This window comes from Natator depressus, chromosome 5 (genome assembly GCF_965152275.1).
Source record: "Natator depressus isolate rNatDep1 chromosome 5, rNatDep2.hap1, whole genome shotgun sequence".
Classification (NCBI taxonomy): Eukaryota; Metazoa; Chordata; order Testudines; family Cheloniidae; genus Natator; species Natator depressus.
In genome coordinates, this window is record NC_134238.1 from 90,045,435 (window position 1) to 90,062,472 (window position 17,038).

The 17,038-nt window shown below is 39.9% G+C and overlaps 2 protein-coding genes across 4 annotated transcripts in view; one reads left to right on the forward strand and one right to left on the reverse strand.

The window, feature by feature from the left end:
- RMI1 (RecQ mediated genome instability 1) lies at positions 1-4,052 on the reverse strand. The gene is made up of 2 exons (XM_074953179.1): positions 3,786-4,052; positions 1-2,075 (listed from the first exon to the last, which is right to left on the reverse strand). The coding sequence occupies exon 2, from the start codon at positions 2,038-2,040 to the stop codon at positions 172-174; it is 1,869 nt and encodes a 622-aa protein (XP_074809280.1). The 5' UTR covers positions 2,041-2,075; positions 3,786-4,052; the 3' UTR covers positions 1-171.
- Positions 3,987-17,038, forward strand: part of HNRNPK (heterogeneous nuclear ribonucleoprotein K) — a 26,626-nt gene continuing 13,574 nt past the window's right edge. For 2 of the 3 annotated variants that reach the window (XM_074953180.1, XM_074953182.1), the window contains exons 1-11: positions 4,336-4,479; positions 6,969-7,043; positions 7,148-7,230; positions 8,380-8,477; positions 10,417-10,473; positions 11,987-12,030; positions 13,001-13,073; positions 13,649-13,762; positions 15,097-15,225; positions 16,138-16,445; positions 16,631-16,685. In XM_074953180.1, the coding sequence (XP_074809281.1) occupies positions 7,182-7,230; positions 8,380-8,477; positions 10,417-10,473; positions 11,987-12,030; positions 13,001-13,073; positions 13,649-13,762; positions 15,097-15,225; positions 16,138-16,445; positions 16,631-16,685 (927 nt within the window). In that variant the 5' untranslated portion in view covers positions 4,336-4,479; positions 6,969-7,043; positions 7,148-7,181. Of the gene's footprint in view, positions 4,144-4,335; positions 4,480-6,968; positions 7,044-7,147; positions 7,231-8,379; positions 8,478-10,416; positions 10,474-11,986; positions 12,031-13,000; positions 13,074-13,648; positions 13,763-15,096; positions 15,226-16,137; positions 16,446-16,630; positions 16,686-17,038 lie in introns of those variants that run through there. The other variant, XM_074953181.1, reaches the window with a different exon arrangement.

A 17,038-nucleotide genomic window follows, 5' to 3' on the forward strand; every position in this document is an offset into this window, starting at 1 on the left:
TTTTTATTCAAATATTTTCCCCTTAAAGAATGGATATTTCCCCCACCTTCCCTCACTGCCATTAAGAAAAACAAACACAAACCACTGGACTTCTTAAGTTCTCAACACTTACTTTGCTATGCCTTGAATTACATATTTCCTGGGACTACTTTCTATAGATTTTTCCTCCAACTATTTATCTAAACGTTTCTTCAAGTTTTCTAGATCTACTGCATCAACATCTTGTAAAATTAGTACTGTTGCTTTAGATTGAAAGGGATTAAATTCAATAGTCATCAAACAACAAAGATCTATCAGTTCTCTTTGGCATTTCTGCAAACCATCCTTAAGCTTCTGATGTAGAATGGGATCTTTCCTTAACTGTTTCATTTCAGACACTGAAAATCCAATTAAGCTGGTTAGAATTTCATCAGCAATGTCTACCTCTAGATAAGCGGTACCATCAGAGATTTTTGCCATTATATTCCAGAAGCCACTGCTGCTTGTGAGATTTCCAGTAAGGGTTACAATAAAGGCTTTAACTTTCACTGTTGTAACAGTTTCTGCGGTATTTGCAAGTAGAACAGAAATATATGTAAAAGGTGGGGAATCTAACTCAAGACTTTTGCATTTCTCTGTTGTTCTGTAAGAAAAGGTTTGTACACAGTAACTTTGTTTGTTTATCTCTGAATCAGTTTTTGAAAAATTAACTAGTCTTTTGTTTAACAATCTACTGCCAGAAAAACTACAATTTTTTTGACTGCTCTTAACTACATCTATCTTATTACACTTCTGCTCAAGAACATTTTCCAAGGAGAAATCGTTGGTAAAGCTCTTGGAGTGTTGTACATTATGGTGTAGTGAAAAATTACTTGTACTACTTTCATCACCAACAGACAGTTCTCTCCCACAGGATTTTTCTTTGCTAACTGAATCCAACTGACCTCTGTCATCTTTTTCAGATGTGTAACTTAGTGAAGATCTTGGCATATGTGAAAATCTTTGTGTAATGATATCTATGGTTTTGTTTATGACCGGTGGCTGCATTGTCTGAATTTCTTCTTGGATCTCTTCTTCTAAAAACAAGTCATCTTCCAATGAGAAGTCATCTAAATCTCCATCAACATCCTCCATAGCTGGAACACTTTGTTCTTCATTTGCCCCAGGCAAGAGGATCCCAAATTCCTGTTGTGAGTAGTTTTCATTGCTTGAAAGGAGCAAATGTGTGGCTGTATTTGAGTTGTTACTTCTGCTACAATATCCACTTTCTAAAGGAACTTCATGATTTATGGTAAATTCATCATTTTCATCAAGACTTGCTAGAAGCTCTTCATCTGAAGGTCCTAGAGTTTGTCCTAGTTCATCAACAGCTCCTAAAATGCCTTGTTCATGATCATGCTGCTTGACAGGATTAGGGTTCTCAGCTTCTCCAATTAACCTGGCAAGGACTCTTTCCTGAGCATAGTCCTCCAGAAGAGCATCTACTTCGCCCCCCAACAATTTCACATTTTCTGATTTTAGCAAAAGAACTCCAAGACGATATGCAATGTTACCCTGTATTGTAATTTTTGTACCTGGAGGAAGATTACTATGGAGGACAGGAATGGGTTGGTATTCCATACCCTGAATTTGATGTATTCCATCAGTTAGCTGCAGCATCAGCATTCGGGTAGGCTTTGATTCCCAGGACTTTTGGGGTGCCTGAGTGTTGGCTGTTACTTCTTCATTTACAGTATTTTTTCCTCTAATCTTTTGCAACTGGGAATATGCAGGCTGGCTAACATCCACCAGTGAATCAATCTGTATGGAATAAAAGCCATTCAGTTCTCCTTTTGGACCATCTAAGATACAATCAGGCAAAACAGGATAGTCCAAATCTCTCAGATCTGTAAGAAGCCACTGCTCAAATACCTGTTTGTTAATCTGAGCTTGAGTTAAATTACAACCATTTTCTTGTTGGATCCAGTTAATACAAGCTTCTAGCCACGTCAGAGGAACTTTAACATGCCACGTAGAAGAAAGCCAGGTTTCCACTTTTCCTGCAACACTAGATCCACTCATTTTCTTTTACGTTATAGGAAAAATGCATGAATCCCCTGAAAAGAAACAAAAAAAGTTTATTCTTGGGCCACTTACCATAGCAGCGCTTTAATGTGGTTGTGTAGTCATAGCTCCAGCGCTGGGAGACAGAGCTCTCCTGGTGCTGTAATAAAACCACCTCCATGAGGGGAGGGTCCAGGCGCTGTAGCACTATCTACACTGCCATTTTACAGCACTGAAACTTGCATTGCTCAGGGAGGTGTTTTTTCACACCCCTGAGCGAATAAAGTTTCAACGCTGTAAGTCTCAGTGTAGACAAGGCCTAAGTATCCAGCTGGTCACCAGAAAGAACTGAGAGTGTTGAGATTTTTACTAGGCTGCTCTCCCTAAACCCATCTTGGTGACTCCATCTTTTGTACAGACTTCTGACAAGCCTGTGACTCAAAAATCTTTCTTCTTGCTGGCAGAAAGAATGCTTGCTGTCATTGTCTCATCTCCCTCCCACCCCGCCAGATTAAATAGTGGAAAGCAGGCTGGGAGGTCCTCCTCAGCCTCAGTTTATGTTTGCTTTCTTCCTCCAGGAATGGCTCTAGTACCTTCTCTACTTTTGACAGGAACATGGTCCTTATTTTCACTGCTACTAATAAGCTCATGTGTAGAAGTGACAGGACCCATCTATTCTATGAGCAACTCAGGGGATTTGTGTACAATTATGGCACAGAGGGGACCTTAAAAGTGCTGTAACTGGATGAAAGCGTTAGAACTAAAGTAGTATCTAGCTATGTCCAAGTCTTGAATCCAGTTGTAGAGTACTTTTAAAGATGTGAAATCATACAACCAGGCACCTTGACTAAACTGAAATTCCAGGTAGAGGTGGTCCCAAATTGTAGCAGTGAGGCCTTGAGGAACACCCATATTACTAATAAAAGCTCTTTGAGGGTTATATGGTCTTAAAAATTGATCAACAAAAGAAACAAGAAATTCAATAAAACATACACAGCTGGGTTGTATCCTTTTTTACTTCATTATTATATAATCAGAAAGCTTAAAGTTTTATTATTTCTGTTTTTTATTTTTAAAGGAGCTATAGAAGCATTATAAGAGCAGAGGTTGATAAGACCTTTCTCCTCCATGAAATTCTAAATTATGTATTAGTCTGTGGCAAAAGCCACCCTGGCCTAAACTTCTGCCTGAATCAGTCACGTTGCAAGGCAAGCAGACTTTCTCCCCCACGTGAAAAGAAAGCAGTGTGTTCACACATTTATGGGCCTGGTCATCCTGTGCAAGTAGGAGCTACTGACTTCAGTATGATTACAATGAGACGGACCGTTTTGCTATCAGTTTTGCTGCCTCCGGCTTTGCATTTGCAAACTGTTTTTGTCATTTGTCTTGCAGTGTCCTCTGCAGTGCAGTAGGTGCCCCGCAGACAGAGGGCAACGCAGGCCCTGCCCCAAAAGCAGTGGCTTTAGCGGCTTTCCAACCAAGAGAGGCCACTGGTGCCGCCCAGGCATGCGGCTGAGAGCGTTCTGAAAGCGGATCTAGGAAACCATCGTGAACACCCTCACCACCTCGCTGCGGCGCTCGAACCGGTTCAGAGCGCAGGCGCCATGGCCGCTAGGCTCTAGGCAGAGCGCTGGGGACGGAGCCCGGCTGCACGGTGCTGTGAATGTCACGACCCACGGGCAGTGGGGCTGGCGGAATTAGAGGAGAGCGTGCTAGGTACCAGCCCCCACCAACCCCGGCTCGCGGGGAGCGGCCCCACTTACCCGCACCCGGGGCGGGGCAGCGAGCCAAGCGGCCAGGAAAAGGCAACAGACACCACTCCTCCCGCCCCTCATAACACGCGCGCGCACGGTATGGATGCGCAGAGCCAGCCGTGCTCCGCACTGTCCGCACGACACGAGCCTAAAATCTAACGATCATTTAGAGCCGGGAAGTGCCCGGCCAAGTGCGCGCGACTTTGAACCTCGCGAGAGTTTCGCCCATCTCGGAGACTGACGAGGGAGGCGGAGTTTTCACAAACGCCATTTTCTCGCCATACGACGGAGGTCGCTCTTGCTTCCCTTACACCGCCCGCTGGTTCTTGTTGCTGTCGTAGCTTTTATCGTGACTCCTGCCTGTCAGGTAAAGGGTGTCCGACATGCCAGTGCGATGCAGAGCGACCGGAGAATAAAGCCGGGCACCTTTTTACGGTTTTCGGGCCCAAATAGATTTGCGTAGCTACCACGGAGGGCGGGGCTAAGTGGGAACCGCCTGAGGCGTGATGGGCAGCTCTGTTAGCCAATAGAGCTGTGGCGTGCCATCTTCGGTTGTAGGCTGAGCCAATGGGCTGAAAGTGCTCTGTGTGTGCGCGTTGGTGGTGGGGGCTGTTCCTTTCCACACCCCTTTCTTTCTCACACTCGAGTCGGTAGGGCAGGCGACTGGTGCGTCGCTGCTTGGGACCAGAGAGCGCGCAGCGCGGTAAGACGTAGCCTGGAGAGGCCGGCCCTGAGGAGAAAGGGGGGCAATGCAGCGCGTGGGATTCTTCCTCCCGCTATAAATGAAGTCGGGACCCGTTTGCGCCAATCCGTCTCCGTCTCGAGACACAGTGATGCGGGCGGCCTGGTTGTAACTGTGCATCAGCCTACACCGTCACGCTGCTAGCTCCCTTTCCTCACCAGGGCACTGCCTCCTTTGCCCGAGGGCAGAAGTCTTCCCCGTTTGCGGGAGTGGGTTGAGCAGATCCGTGCCCTGAGGGATTGTAGGGCCCCCACCCCCCCCAGTCGGTCGGTTCCCGCATACGCTGAGTCTCTCCCCCCTTCCCTCCTGCAGTCGGACGTGGCGGGTTGGGGGGCGGGGGAAGGGTGATCTCTGCGGGCTTGTTTTGCTAACTCGGTGTGGGGGACTGGCTGTTGGGGGATCATGGCGCGCGCAATCGGGGAGAGGCGTCTAGCGTGCGCGGTGGCCCTTGCGGGGCCTGTGTCGATATCTGCGGGATCCGGGTTGGGTCTCGGTTCCCGCAGGGCGATCATGGCGGCGGGGGGGGCTCCTTTCTTGCTGGGAGGCCTTTATCCGCCCGGGCAGGCCGTGGTGCGAGGGCTCCTAGGCGCCTCTTTTGTGTCGGCCCGGGCAGCCAAGGGGTAGGCCTTGGTGTGACCGCGTGGTGGTGGCTTTTCCGCTCCCGGCTCCGCCTAGCAGCGCGTAGGCGCCATTACAGCGGCCGCCATTTCTTTTCCCTGACCTGCCGCCGGGAAAGAGAGAAGCTCCGGAGTCATCTCGGGGGGAGAAGAGGAGATTATATAACTCGGCTAGTCGGCTTCTTTCTCCCTCTCTCCCCCCCACCACCTCCGGGAGCGGGACAGCTCTATCAGAGCCGACACCGGGAGCGGCCGAGTCCGGAGGCGCGGCTGCTCGCTTCTCAGGCAGCGAGTATCCCGCTTGTTGGGCGAGTGGGTTGGGGTGGCGGCCGACCCTGCCCCAGTTCTCATCGTTGTGGCCAATCTCGGCTAAGCTCCTCCCGTCCCGATGCGCAAAAGGGTTACACCAGCACAGGGCAAGTTGTAGGCACTGTAATCTCCCTTCCACTGCCCTACTGAGTATCGGTTCTTGTACAGTGTTTATGGCTTGCTGCTACGTTATTCGTGTAATGCTTTTGGACTGGCACTTTCTAGCCTAGCACTATAGCCAGCGTGAATTAGCCACACACCACTCCCACTTGGGAGCATTAGAGCCGCCTGTAAGCAGCTCAGTAAATATGGGGCATACCAATGCCTAGGTTTATGGGCTTTCCTGATGGCGTTAGCAGCAATGGAAATGCGGCTCGGAAATGTCACGGTTACATCCCCAGGCCATATATTCACAATCGATTTGAACTTTTTCGAGTTCACTTTTTTCCTCAATTGTGGCAGAAATATAGACTTGAAAATATGTTTGCACTAATCTTTTTTTTTTTATCCCCGAGTTAATAGTTAATTTCAGAGAGTTAATACATTTACAAAGGCTAGTTTGGGCGCTCCCCAAATATATGTTTCTAGAATAATGCAGTGATTTATAACAATACTATGGATATTGCCCACTTGTCTGCATAAACCCGTTAAATATCCTGAATTAATCAACAGTATTAAGTCAAACTTCAGGTAGAGAATACCAAGAATTCTAAACCAGCATGGAGTTTTTGTTAGCCTAGGAAACCTATTTTTTGATGTATTTAGTTGTTGAAATGTGGGTTTAAAGAATACTGTGCAAATCTATACTTAATAGGATTTCAGACAATGCAATTTCTGAACATTCTTACGCAGACTTACACAAGCAGGCAAATGTATAGTTTACACTTGAATATATTTAACTGCTTTTAATGTGTGATAGCAGTTGTATGTGTATACATGAGGGTAAAATATGCTTGTGCAGTGCTTTTAGTAAAGTTTTCCTAAACTTACAGGTACGTCTTTTATCATTCTAAAGACTCACAGCTGATGTTGGAGTTAAAAGCCCTATTAAAAACAAGTTGATGTGGCTAATAAATTGTTACTGGCTTTTGTAATTGTGCTTTAACTTGAGTAGTCTCTCCTGTTTACAGGTAGACTGTGGAAACCCCTCAAAATAAGGTGTGCATAAGTCTAAAGTGTTAGTGTACTGTGTGTAATAAGGATTGATTTGTCTCATTTAATTTTAGAATTTGAAGTTCCCATTTGTTGAGTGAAAGGTGAATACTGAAATGTTGCTAAACGTAATCTGAAAATTATGAACAAATGCAAAACTATTTCAATAACTACATCTTGACTGGAAGTGGGGAAAAATCAGTTGTTGGCCTTTTTATGTTAAGGCCTCATGCTGTCTGAGTTCTAAAGAAAAACTGTAGAATAGCGTTTACAGTGGAAAGCTCTCAATGCATCAGCTTCAATGTACTCTTGTTCATTTACAGTTACACAGTCTTGAACAAGACTAAAATTAATGTATGTTGGTTTTCATAGGCTATTGAAGCAATAGGCTGTTGGTTTTGATCCCGCCCAGAACACTTCAGTTTTGCTCTACAAGGATATATAATCGTAAGTTCTAGAAGCAGTTGTCTCTTTGATTGTTTGTTTTAGCAAGATGCAGTTTGATTTTTTCTATAAAGAGTACTTGTGCTAGCCTTTTTATTCTTTGACAGGTTCCATTTACTAGTCTAAAAATAAAAGGTAGTGATGGAGACTGAGCAGCAAGAGGAGACCTTTACCAACACAGAGACAAATGGTAAGTTCTATAAAAGCTATATGCAAGTATATATAGCGAGTAAAATGAACAGTTTAGGAAGGAATGTTCCCAATGTCCATTTTTGCTTGATTATTGGAAGCATTTTAGTAATTGTGAGTACCAAATTCTTGTATGTTTAGCCTTGAGACAATTTTAAGCATTTCTATAAAGGCTATATGCTTTTAAATACTTTAGAAGGCTTAAATTGTTAAAATACTAATTGCATTCACAAATTCAATAACTTAGATGTACTGAATGTTTTCAAGACAGTAGGTCGCAGTACCTCTTATGCATTGACTGTGACACTTCTGAAAATTTCTTAATGGTCAAAAAACATTACGTTTTGAATTTTGATTCAGTGCTATGAGTTTGGCTATCTTGTCAGTGCATTACTGCGTGTTCTTGTTTAGCATGTGTGTATGTGTATACACAGATGCTAATCAAATAAGTGTAAAAACTAAGGATTTAAAAATTGTTTTATCATCTATCCATTATTTAGCTCGTATTTCTGGTCAACAGAAGCAAGTACTAGTCAGCGTCATTATTGCAGCTTTTATTTACTTAGTATTTTGCACAAAAGAACTACAGATAGTATGCATTGCTTACTCAGGATCTTATAATCAGTGGCAAAATTCAAAAAGCAGCAGTAATTCAGTTTTCATAGTAATTGGTGCCAGCTTGTAAAGAGAGTATTTGAATTGTTGCATTGCAAATTATTCCAGTAGTACTCAGCAATGGGGTAAACTATTTTCAGCCTTTTGGATATGTTCGTGTTAATCTTTTGAGAATTTTGGAAATTGTAAAACGGCACTACTGTCATCATAAGTATATCTTAATAAATGGTGTAGACCTAAATTTCATAAAAGCGACAAACCCCCGACATCTTGGTTTAAACTATACTTCATAGATTAAGTATGCAATATTAAGATCACCATTCTGTAAGAATGTTAATTACCACAGTTTTTGCATTGGAATTGTGAATTATTTTGGTTACAAATGTTCAGTATATTTAGCTTTTGGATTTGACATTGGTATCCGCTTAATCGAACAAAGTTTAATCAGGAACATTGGTATCGAAGTGCACACGTTTTGAATATGGCATAGCAAAAGCTAAATGAGTGTTTGCATTCCTTCCCTATGAAACTATAGGAAAACGTCCTGCAGAAGATATGGAAGAAGAACAGGCTTTCAAAAGATCTCGCAACACTGATGAAATGGTAGAACTGCGCATCCTGCTTCAGAGCAAAGTAATATACTTGAAATATGTTACCCCTTTAAAGTGTGTAGTAGCAATTATGCAGGCAGTCATAGCAAAGCATATAATCTTGGTGCTTGAGTTTCTAGTTGAAGGTTTATAAACAAAAATGTAAAATAAAACTTTATTTTTCACTCTGCTGAGAGAACTAACGTACAGTGTTGTAGCAGAAATAGCAACACTGTGTAGTTCATCTTTTAAAATAGTCAAATGAAACTTTATTGTTTGGAATATTGAATGTGGTGATGGGATGTTGCAGATAAAAAGTGATTTTTTTTATGATAGGTTTCAGAGTAGCAGCCGTGTTAGTCTGTATTCGCAAAAAGAAGAGGAGTACTTGTGGCATTTGTTAGTCTCTAAGGTGTCACAAGTACTCCTTTTCTTTTTTTTCAATGCAATTTTACCAGGATTAGTCCTTAGTAATTTTTAAGGTCTTACATTTTAAGCCAGTAACCAGGAAGTTAAGCAATAACAGTTAAAGTGCAGGTTATTTCCTGGGCTTGGACTAAAAATTAACCTCCGATAATAAGGCTGTAAGGAGAACATTGTTCAATTGGGATCATCAACTTAAATATGGGGGAGGAAATTATGCCTGTGAATTTTAATAACTTTATTTTCAACAGTGCAATTGTTAGTCACCCTCATAGTAAACAAAAGAGCAGTGTGGAAGAATACATGGGTAGCTCCTCAGTGGATATACATTTTTATATGTCAGTTTACTCTAGTTTAGCATTTACCCCCACTGTGTTTATCTGCGACACCGAGACAGAAGGTGATAATCTTGCTATGGCTAATTCCTTGGTTCTCTCAGAAATTGCCATGCAGTCATCAAAATATGGGCACAGCTTGGTTTTCTATTTTGCTGAAGTAAAGTAATCTATAGTTGGGGTTTTATTGTTAGGATTTATGTTTCTTTGACTGTATGTGGTATTTCTAGAAGATGGATTACATAAATTGTTGCAGAACAAGTTTGACATACTCAGTATAGTATTTGAAGAACCTGCAGCATAGTAAGCAGGTGATTTTAGTACACCAGTCAATATAACAGCCTAGTTTGATACATTTATTTGCCATTGTTGAACATCTACCAATGTTATAGACTGTTGCAAATTTAGTCTACTAATCAAAAATGTGAAATGTAGACTTACTCAGGAAAGTGACATTCTAAATTGGCATCACCTTACTCAACAATCCTCTCTATATGTATTGAGTTATACCTACTTTATTTAGTTGAAGTAAGGTTTTTTACCGCTCTTAATTTTTCACAACATGGTGGATTCTGAATGTGAACTGGATTGTTTTTTGGCTTGTAAATAAATCGGATAAATCCAAATTGCAGAGCCACTTCAACTCCATTGTCTTCATATCATAACTTGGGTTGTACCTTGCAAGAAGGCAGTAGAGTTGCATAGGTGTAATCAAGGGCAACACTTGGACTGTAGACCCTTTATTACAAGTAGTTGTCAAGGAGCATTATGCAATCTAAAAGTCAAGTTTTATAGTGCTGGCAATTAAGATGATAACCTTCTTATAAACTGAAAGATTTAATCTAAAAGCCATTGACCTGCACAATAAATGTGGAACCTCATAATGCCAATGTCACTTTTCAGAGGTGAACTATATCTTGATATTGTAGTGATGCAGACTGAAACACCCAGAAATTTAAAGTTAATATGGAAATTTTATTAGATTGCAAAATTTTGCTTTTTCTTAATTGAGCAGTAACAGATCTGTCAGCCTTTTTTTCAGTTTGCATAGCTTGTCTCAATTTCTTCACCATCATTTAATTTGAACCCTTTTAAAGAAAACTGTCTTTAAAGGCATGCTAAAATCAACCTGGTGCAAAAATAAATGTCATTTTTAAACTTATTTCCCTTTGGAAAAAAGTAAATTTTGCATTGGCATTGTGTAATTTTTGAATATTTTTTCAGAATGCTGGAGCAGTGATTGGAAAAGGTGGCAAAAATATTAAGGCACTTCGTACAGACGTGAGTATTTGAGAGTTTGAACTAATTTATCGATTCTTTCAGAACACTGCATTTAAACCTGATTACATGCATTTCTAGAAATTGAGAAAATCGGTTTTAGACCTTAATAGTCGAGTTACAAGCCATTTGTAATGACTGTTAGAATAGATAACCTCAAGGTTTTTGAGTTTATATTGTAATTAAAACCCAGATTGAGTTATGTGGGAGGAGGTTTGTATTAAACCTCTTTGCGTATTAACAGGATTCCACTAAATTATACACTTCAAGTGAGTTAACAATCTAATTAGAAATATTGACAGAGCTTAAAACCCTTAATTGCACCATTTCCCATATGTGTGAATCAATTATAGTATTACTGAAAACCATTGCAGGTGGCTGGCTTAACCCAGTGATAGATGAATATTTTTTAGACTTCCTTTTTTTAAAACTGTCCATCTGTTCTTACTTTAACAGCTTGCACATGAAGCACAAAGACATTAATGTTAAGAAGATTGCATGATTTAAATATGGGTATAGAACAGCATAGAAACATTTTATTCTGTAACTTGGAAGATTTTAAATGATCATGATTTATCTACTATTCACGTTTTATAGTGGGTTGACTCTTGTGATTAGACACATGTTCAACATAAATGTTTGTTTATAAAACTTGGCAACACTTAAAAAGAAATTTCATTAGTTTATCCTCTTGTACTTGACATCAGCTATGATTTCGGCAGTTTTTCTCTCTTGAAAGACACTTCGTTAAACACCATATTTGGTAGTATATCATTTCACAGTTGGTATCAGATTTGTCTACATTTTTCATTAGATTATTTAAATTTTAAATATGTAAACTGAACTCCTTGTAAAAATTGTGCTTGGAAGTTCCTAAACATTAGCAACTAGAATTGAAAATGGTCAGGAACCATATGCACATTAACTAACTGACTTCTTTGGCAGTTAGTGTTCTTTTATTAAAGAGGGAAAAAATCCAGATATCATATATAATTATCTAGAATATTAACTTTCCCGGTTTGCCCAGGATTTCAGTAATCTGAATCTCAACAGGTTTTGTGTCTACCCTCATGAGCCAGCCTACTACTGAAACATCGTATGCTAAAAGTAAAAAGTAGTATAGTTAGATCAAGTAACTCATTTTAAGGTCCATAAATGTTAAGCCACAGTCAATGTAGCAATCCGTTATTGTGTTAGTCTTCAGAACAACTTAAGCTTGTTTCATTAATTGAGAGTAATGAGTATAGTTTGTATTAAATTAAAATTTATTGCTTTTCCCCCTTTTCCCTCTCCTTGTTTTTTTGGCCATATATCTCCGTTGCCCATGTACTGGATCGACTTGCCCCTGCGTTGCCCATCATGACGTTGGCCCATCCGCCCCTGAACGCCCATGTGAAAACCCTGGTTGGCTATGCCCAAAAATGTGCTCGTTGCCAAACGGGTGCCATACTTGACAACTTCCGATTGAATGCCCATGCCCAATGCCAACATCCACGAACGCCAATGACCAATGCAGTACAATGCCAGTGTTTCAGTCCCAGACAGCAGTGGCCCCGAGCGGTATGTCCCAACAGTTTATGCCTCACTGCCTGATTAGAAAGAGAGAAATGTATTTTATTACCTGCCTTTTATATAATTAAATAGTATCCCCTTATAGACGGTGTATTGTTTTTTCAAGTTTTCTGTCTTATTTTCCCCATTAAGTCTTTTTGTCACTGAACTTTTACGTGAGTTGCCCACCCAAACAATCCACTAATTTTATTTCAATGGAAGGAGCACAGCTTCAAGTGTTGCATATTTGCTGCATTGTAAATCAAATTGTTTCAAAATAATCTCTCGCTCTGTCTTTGTGGCCCACCTTGCTCCCCCAACATTGCCTGTTCATAATTTTTTCTGATGAAATGCTAACTCTCTGGTTCGCTTTCCTTCACTTCTCATTTGTGTTGTCTTTTTATTTATTTGGGGGGGGGGTTGGTTTTTTTGGGGTTTTTTGTTGGTTTTTGGGGTTTTTTTGGTCTTGCTTTGTATTTGTTTTCTTGCAGAGCCCCATTAGTAATTTCTAACTGGTCTCATAACCTTACTCCGAATATAATGTTCACCACTTGCATATCCCTACTTTTCCTATGAGAAGGTGTGCCAGTTTTACTGATGTAATAGCGAGGGTATCCTAAATTAGTGGTGGTGGGGAACACAAATATTCACTCCAACTTTCAGTTCTGCATCAGTTTCTTGCCCACTTAATCTGAGCCCTTCCAAAATCCCATTTTCTCTCTTGCTCTGTCTTTTGCTCTGTCTCTTGCTCTCTCTGCCTCTGCAAGATCTAATCTTAAATTTATCGTGTGTATATATTGGGCATAAACAAAGATGCATGTGTTGTAAATTCAGTAAACAGGTTTACTTTAAATGGGGAATACTGTAAATTCTACTCTGTAGTAAGTTGTTTTGAGTTCTGTGATTATGAATGCAAAACTTACTTGTGCTTTTTTTTTTCACCTTCTCTTTATTATCTGGCACTTGTGGCCTTTGACAGCATATTGAGTATAAGTGCAGATATTGAAACAATTGGAGAAATTTTGAAGAAAATTATCCCTACCTTAGAAGAGGTATGCCTTTTTTCTCTACTTGCATTTTCAGAAATGTAAAACATCAAATGACAATTCTGTCCGTGCTATTCTTTCTATGTAAATTAAGCTTCTTTTAGTGGAGGGAAGTGTTACAAACTCTTAGACAATAAGAATCAATAATTTAAGAGATCAATTTTTGGATTCAGTTTATCACAAATTGCATTCTGATACAGCAGAAAAAATTGTCTTAAGGTTAAACATACAAGAATTTGGTACTTCACAATTACTAAAATGCTTCCAATAATCAGGCAAAAATGGACATTGGGAACATTCCATCCTAAACTCTTCATTTTACTTGCTCCGGCTCCGATGTTGCACCATGCTATCTTGACCCCACGCAGTGCTGCATGGTTCTTCAGTGGTTATGTAGTCAAAGCATAGGAAATACAGAAACAAATTTCAGCCGTTTTTGGCCAGCTATAGATCTGGTTAGAACTTTGTACGATCTGAAAAAATCGAAATAGCACTATGCTAAATATTTATTCAAGACAAATTTGTGCTATATTTGGGTGATCTTCATTGTGTACAAATTTTTCTATGTACTTTTACGACAGTACCAGCACTACAAAGGAAGTGACTTTGACTGCGAGCTAAGGCTGTTGATTCACCAGAGTCTGGCAGGAGGAATTATTGGCGTCAAGGGTGCTAAAATCAAAGAACTCCGAGAGGTATCATAATTTTTCCCCATTATCCAGATTTGTTTTATAAGCTATTTACTAGTTTTGTATTTATAGGTGGGTTCCAGCATTGCGGGGTGCATTCAGTGACTGCTTTATTTTTAACACTGGCAATGTGACTTACTCAGAACTGACTTCACGTCGGATTTCCATGCTGGCAAAGGGGTGTGCTTGTACATAGTTTATTGTAGGATTTGCTACAGTTGTACAGTGAGCCCAGGACAGATGGTGATAAAGCCTATGACTTTTGGTCCGTCCTGTCCACTAAAGTGTATTGTATTTAAGTCTAATTGGATCACCCTTTTTTCTAAAAACATCTTAGAAACCTATGAAGAGTTCCTTAACATTTTTGTTTTTTTATAAATATACAATATAACCATTCTATTTGGTGTTGCATGGCATGGACACCAATACAAAAAAAATTTAGGCTGTGTCTGGTCAAATAATTTAGTAAATATTTATGTAGCTTTTGGAAGGATATGAAAAATAGCCTGGTACTGATAGAGCTAGTCCTACAAATTGTAAAATTATAGTTGCTTAGAAGATTCTAATATTTTTCACACCCTGCTACTCGGTAACAAATTTTTACCAATAATACTTAAATCCCTGACTTCTCTGATTCGTGTAATGGTTTTTATATACAAAAAAAAAAATTACATTTTTCTTGTGCACTCATTTTAAATTTATATGTGGATAAAATTGATCAATTATTTAATATTTAGTCTTTCATTTTAAACCATTAATAATTTAGATGCATCATTAGCTCTTCAAAACAGATTGGTATAATTTAATTACTTTGGTTTTTTATTGTATAAAATAGTTAAATATTGACTATTTCAACTGTAAAACCAAATAAGCAGCCTAAGAAGATCTTTGATATTATTTCTGTACCACAATAGACAGTGACCTACATTACAAGTTAAATCCTGGGGTTATAGAGTTATTGGTTTTGAAAGGATGCTGAAAATTTAAAAATACAGGTCTGTGCTTTTTTTTATCCTATCATTAAAATTAATCTTGGGTTACTGTAACCGAAAGATGAGAGGAAAAAATTTTCTCCTTCAGTTTGTGCATTTGACAATGCGGTGTAGAATTTGTTTCAGATTTTGTAGGGGAGCTCAGGAACCAAATCTACCGAAACTATTAAGAATTTTAATTGCCTAGGTTAAGTTGACTGTGTCTCTTTTTTATTTATTTATTTATACATATACACACACACACATATACATGCACACAAATATTGCTGGCTTTTTTGTTAGTTTTCTTGATGAGCTATTAGTCATGCTTAAATACTTGTAGTTGAAATGTTTCTTTTTTTTTAACAGAACACTCAGACCACCATTAAACTTTTTCAAGAGTGCTGTCCTCATTCCACGGACAGAGTGGTACTTATTGGTGGAAAGCCTGATAGAGTTGTGGAATGCATCAAGATCATCCTGGATCTTATATCAGAGGTAACATGTTTTTAGATTCACTTATTTAAAGATCAGTATTTTGTTATAACGGGCCTAGATGTTTTCAAGATAGGGACATGACACTTTAGTCTTCTGGGTTCCATTTCTATTCTAGCATATGGCAATTATAACCAAAAGTTACAATTTGGCTATTGGTGCCCTGTGTTAAATAAGTTTCAGGCCAATTCTAGAAAACGTTTTCTTTTTACATTTAAAAAAAATGCAGTATTTCTACAAAAAAGGCATCGTTCACTTTCTCTTGTATACTGAATGATATAAAGGGAGTCCGGGACGGAATGAAATCAGAAAAGAATGTTCACAGAAACTGAATTACTCTCTGATCCTTGAGTGGTGTCTCCAGCAGAGTTGAACTTCATAGGAAGCATATCAAAGCTATTGTCTACACCTAAGAGGTTACGGCAGCGCAGCATTGCAGTGCAGCTGTGCTGCTGTAAAAGCTCTCATGTAGCTGCTCTATGCCAACAGAAGAGACCTCTTCTGTTGACATAATTAATCCATTCTCAATAAGCAGCAGGAGAAGGTCTCCCGCCGATATGATGCTGTGCACATTAGCACTTACGCTGGCATAATTTATGTTGTTCAGTGGGGTGGAATATTCACACCCCCGAGCGACATTAAAGTTTTTCTGACATACGTGGTAGTGTAGACGTAGCCTAATAGGAAAGTTCATGCTCGTTCTGCCTCTTCTGTTCCTATTCTGTGGATAAACTGAGGACATGCCAGGGTTGCTAGATGTATTCTTCACAAGCATGATACTTATGAAAATGTACAGGGATAATTTTCAAACTCTTTAAATTGGTGGTTTAAAGTATTGTTTTATACTTTTATGTATTATACTGAGGTCTGTTAATTTTAACAGTCAAATGCGAACTCTCTCTACTTTTTAATTAGTCTCCAATCAAAGGACGGGCACAGCCGTATGACCCCAATTTCTATGATGAAACATATGACTATGGTGGCTTCACAATGATGTTTGATGATAGAAGGGGACGTCCTGTAGGATTTCCAATGCGTGGAAGGGGAGGCTTTGATCGAATGCCTCCTGGTCGTGGTGGGCGTCCCATGCCTCCATCAAGACGAGATTATGATGACATGAGCCCTCGCAGAGGACCCCCTCCCCCTCCTCCAGGTCGTGGTGGCAGAGGTGGTAGCAGAGCACGTAATCTTCCTCTTCCTCCTCCTCCGCCTCCTCGTGGCGGGTGAGTTGTTGCGCAAGGACGTACAAAATAATTCTAAAGAGTAGAATTTGTTGATTCCTATTTGTGCTTCCTGTGTTCGTTGCAGATTATCAAATTGAGTTAGCAATTTTGAACTAAAATGTGACCTTACATAAGTAAAAATACTTAAGTTATACACCAGTTTTGGTTTTTTTCCTTCATTGTAGAGATCTTATGTCTTATGACCGGAGGGGCAGACCTGGAGACCGTTACGATGGAATGGTAAGGATTTTAATTTGTATTGTAATTTACCATGTATTCACCAAAAAACCTTACTTGTTTGTTCTCCTTCAAGAATTGCCTCTTCAAGTACCTGGTCTAGGATATGTGGTTTTGTTTCTCAAAGTTCTAGAAAGCAGGGACCCATCAGAACAGTGCAAAAGGTACACTTCACAGCTCCCTCATGGAAAGGGATATTTAGGACTGAAGCTAGAAGGGGCATACACCACTGCCTGAGTCAGCTTGTTTTCCTGTTATCAGCCATGGTGCTCTGTCAGTTTGTCTCCACTAACTCGCCTTTTAGTCCTATGACCACATGGGTTCTAATAGGCCACTTCATCTTGAATGGTCCCTTA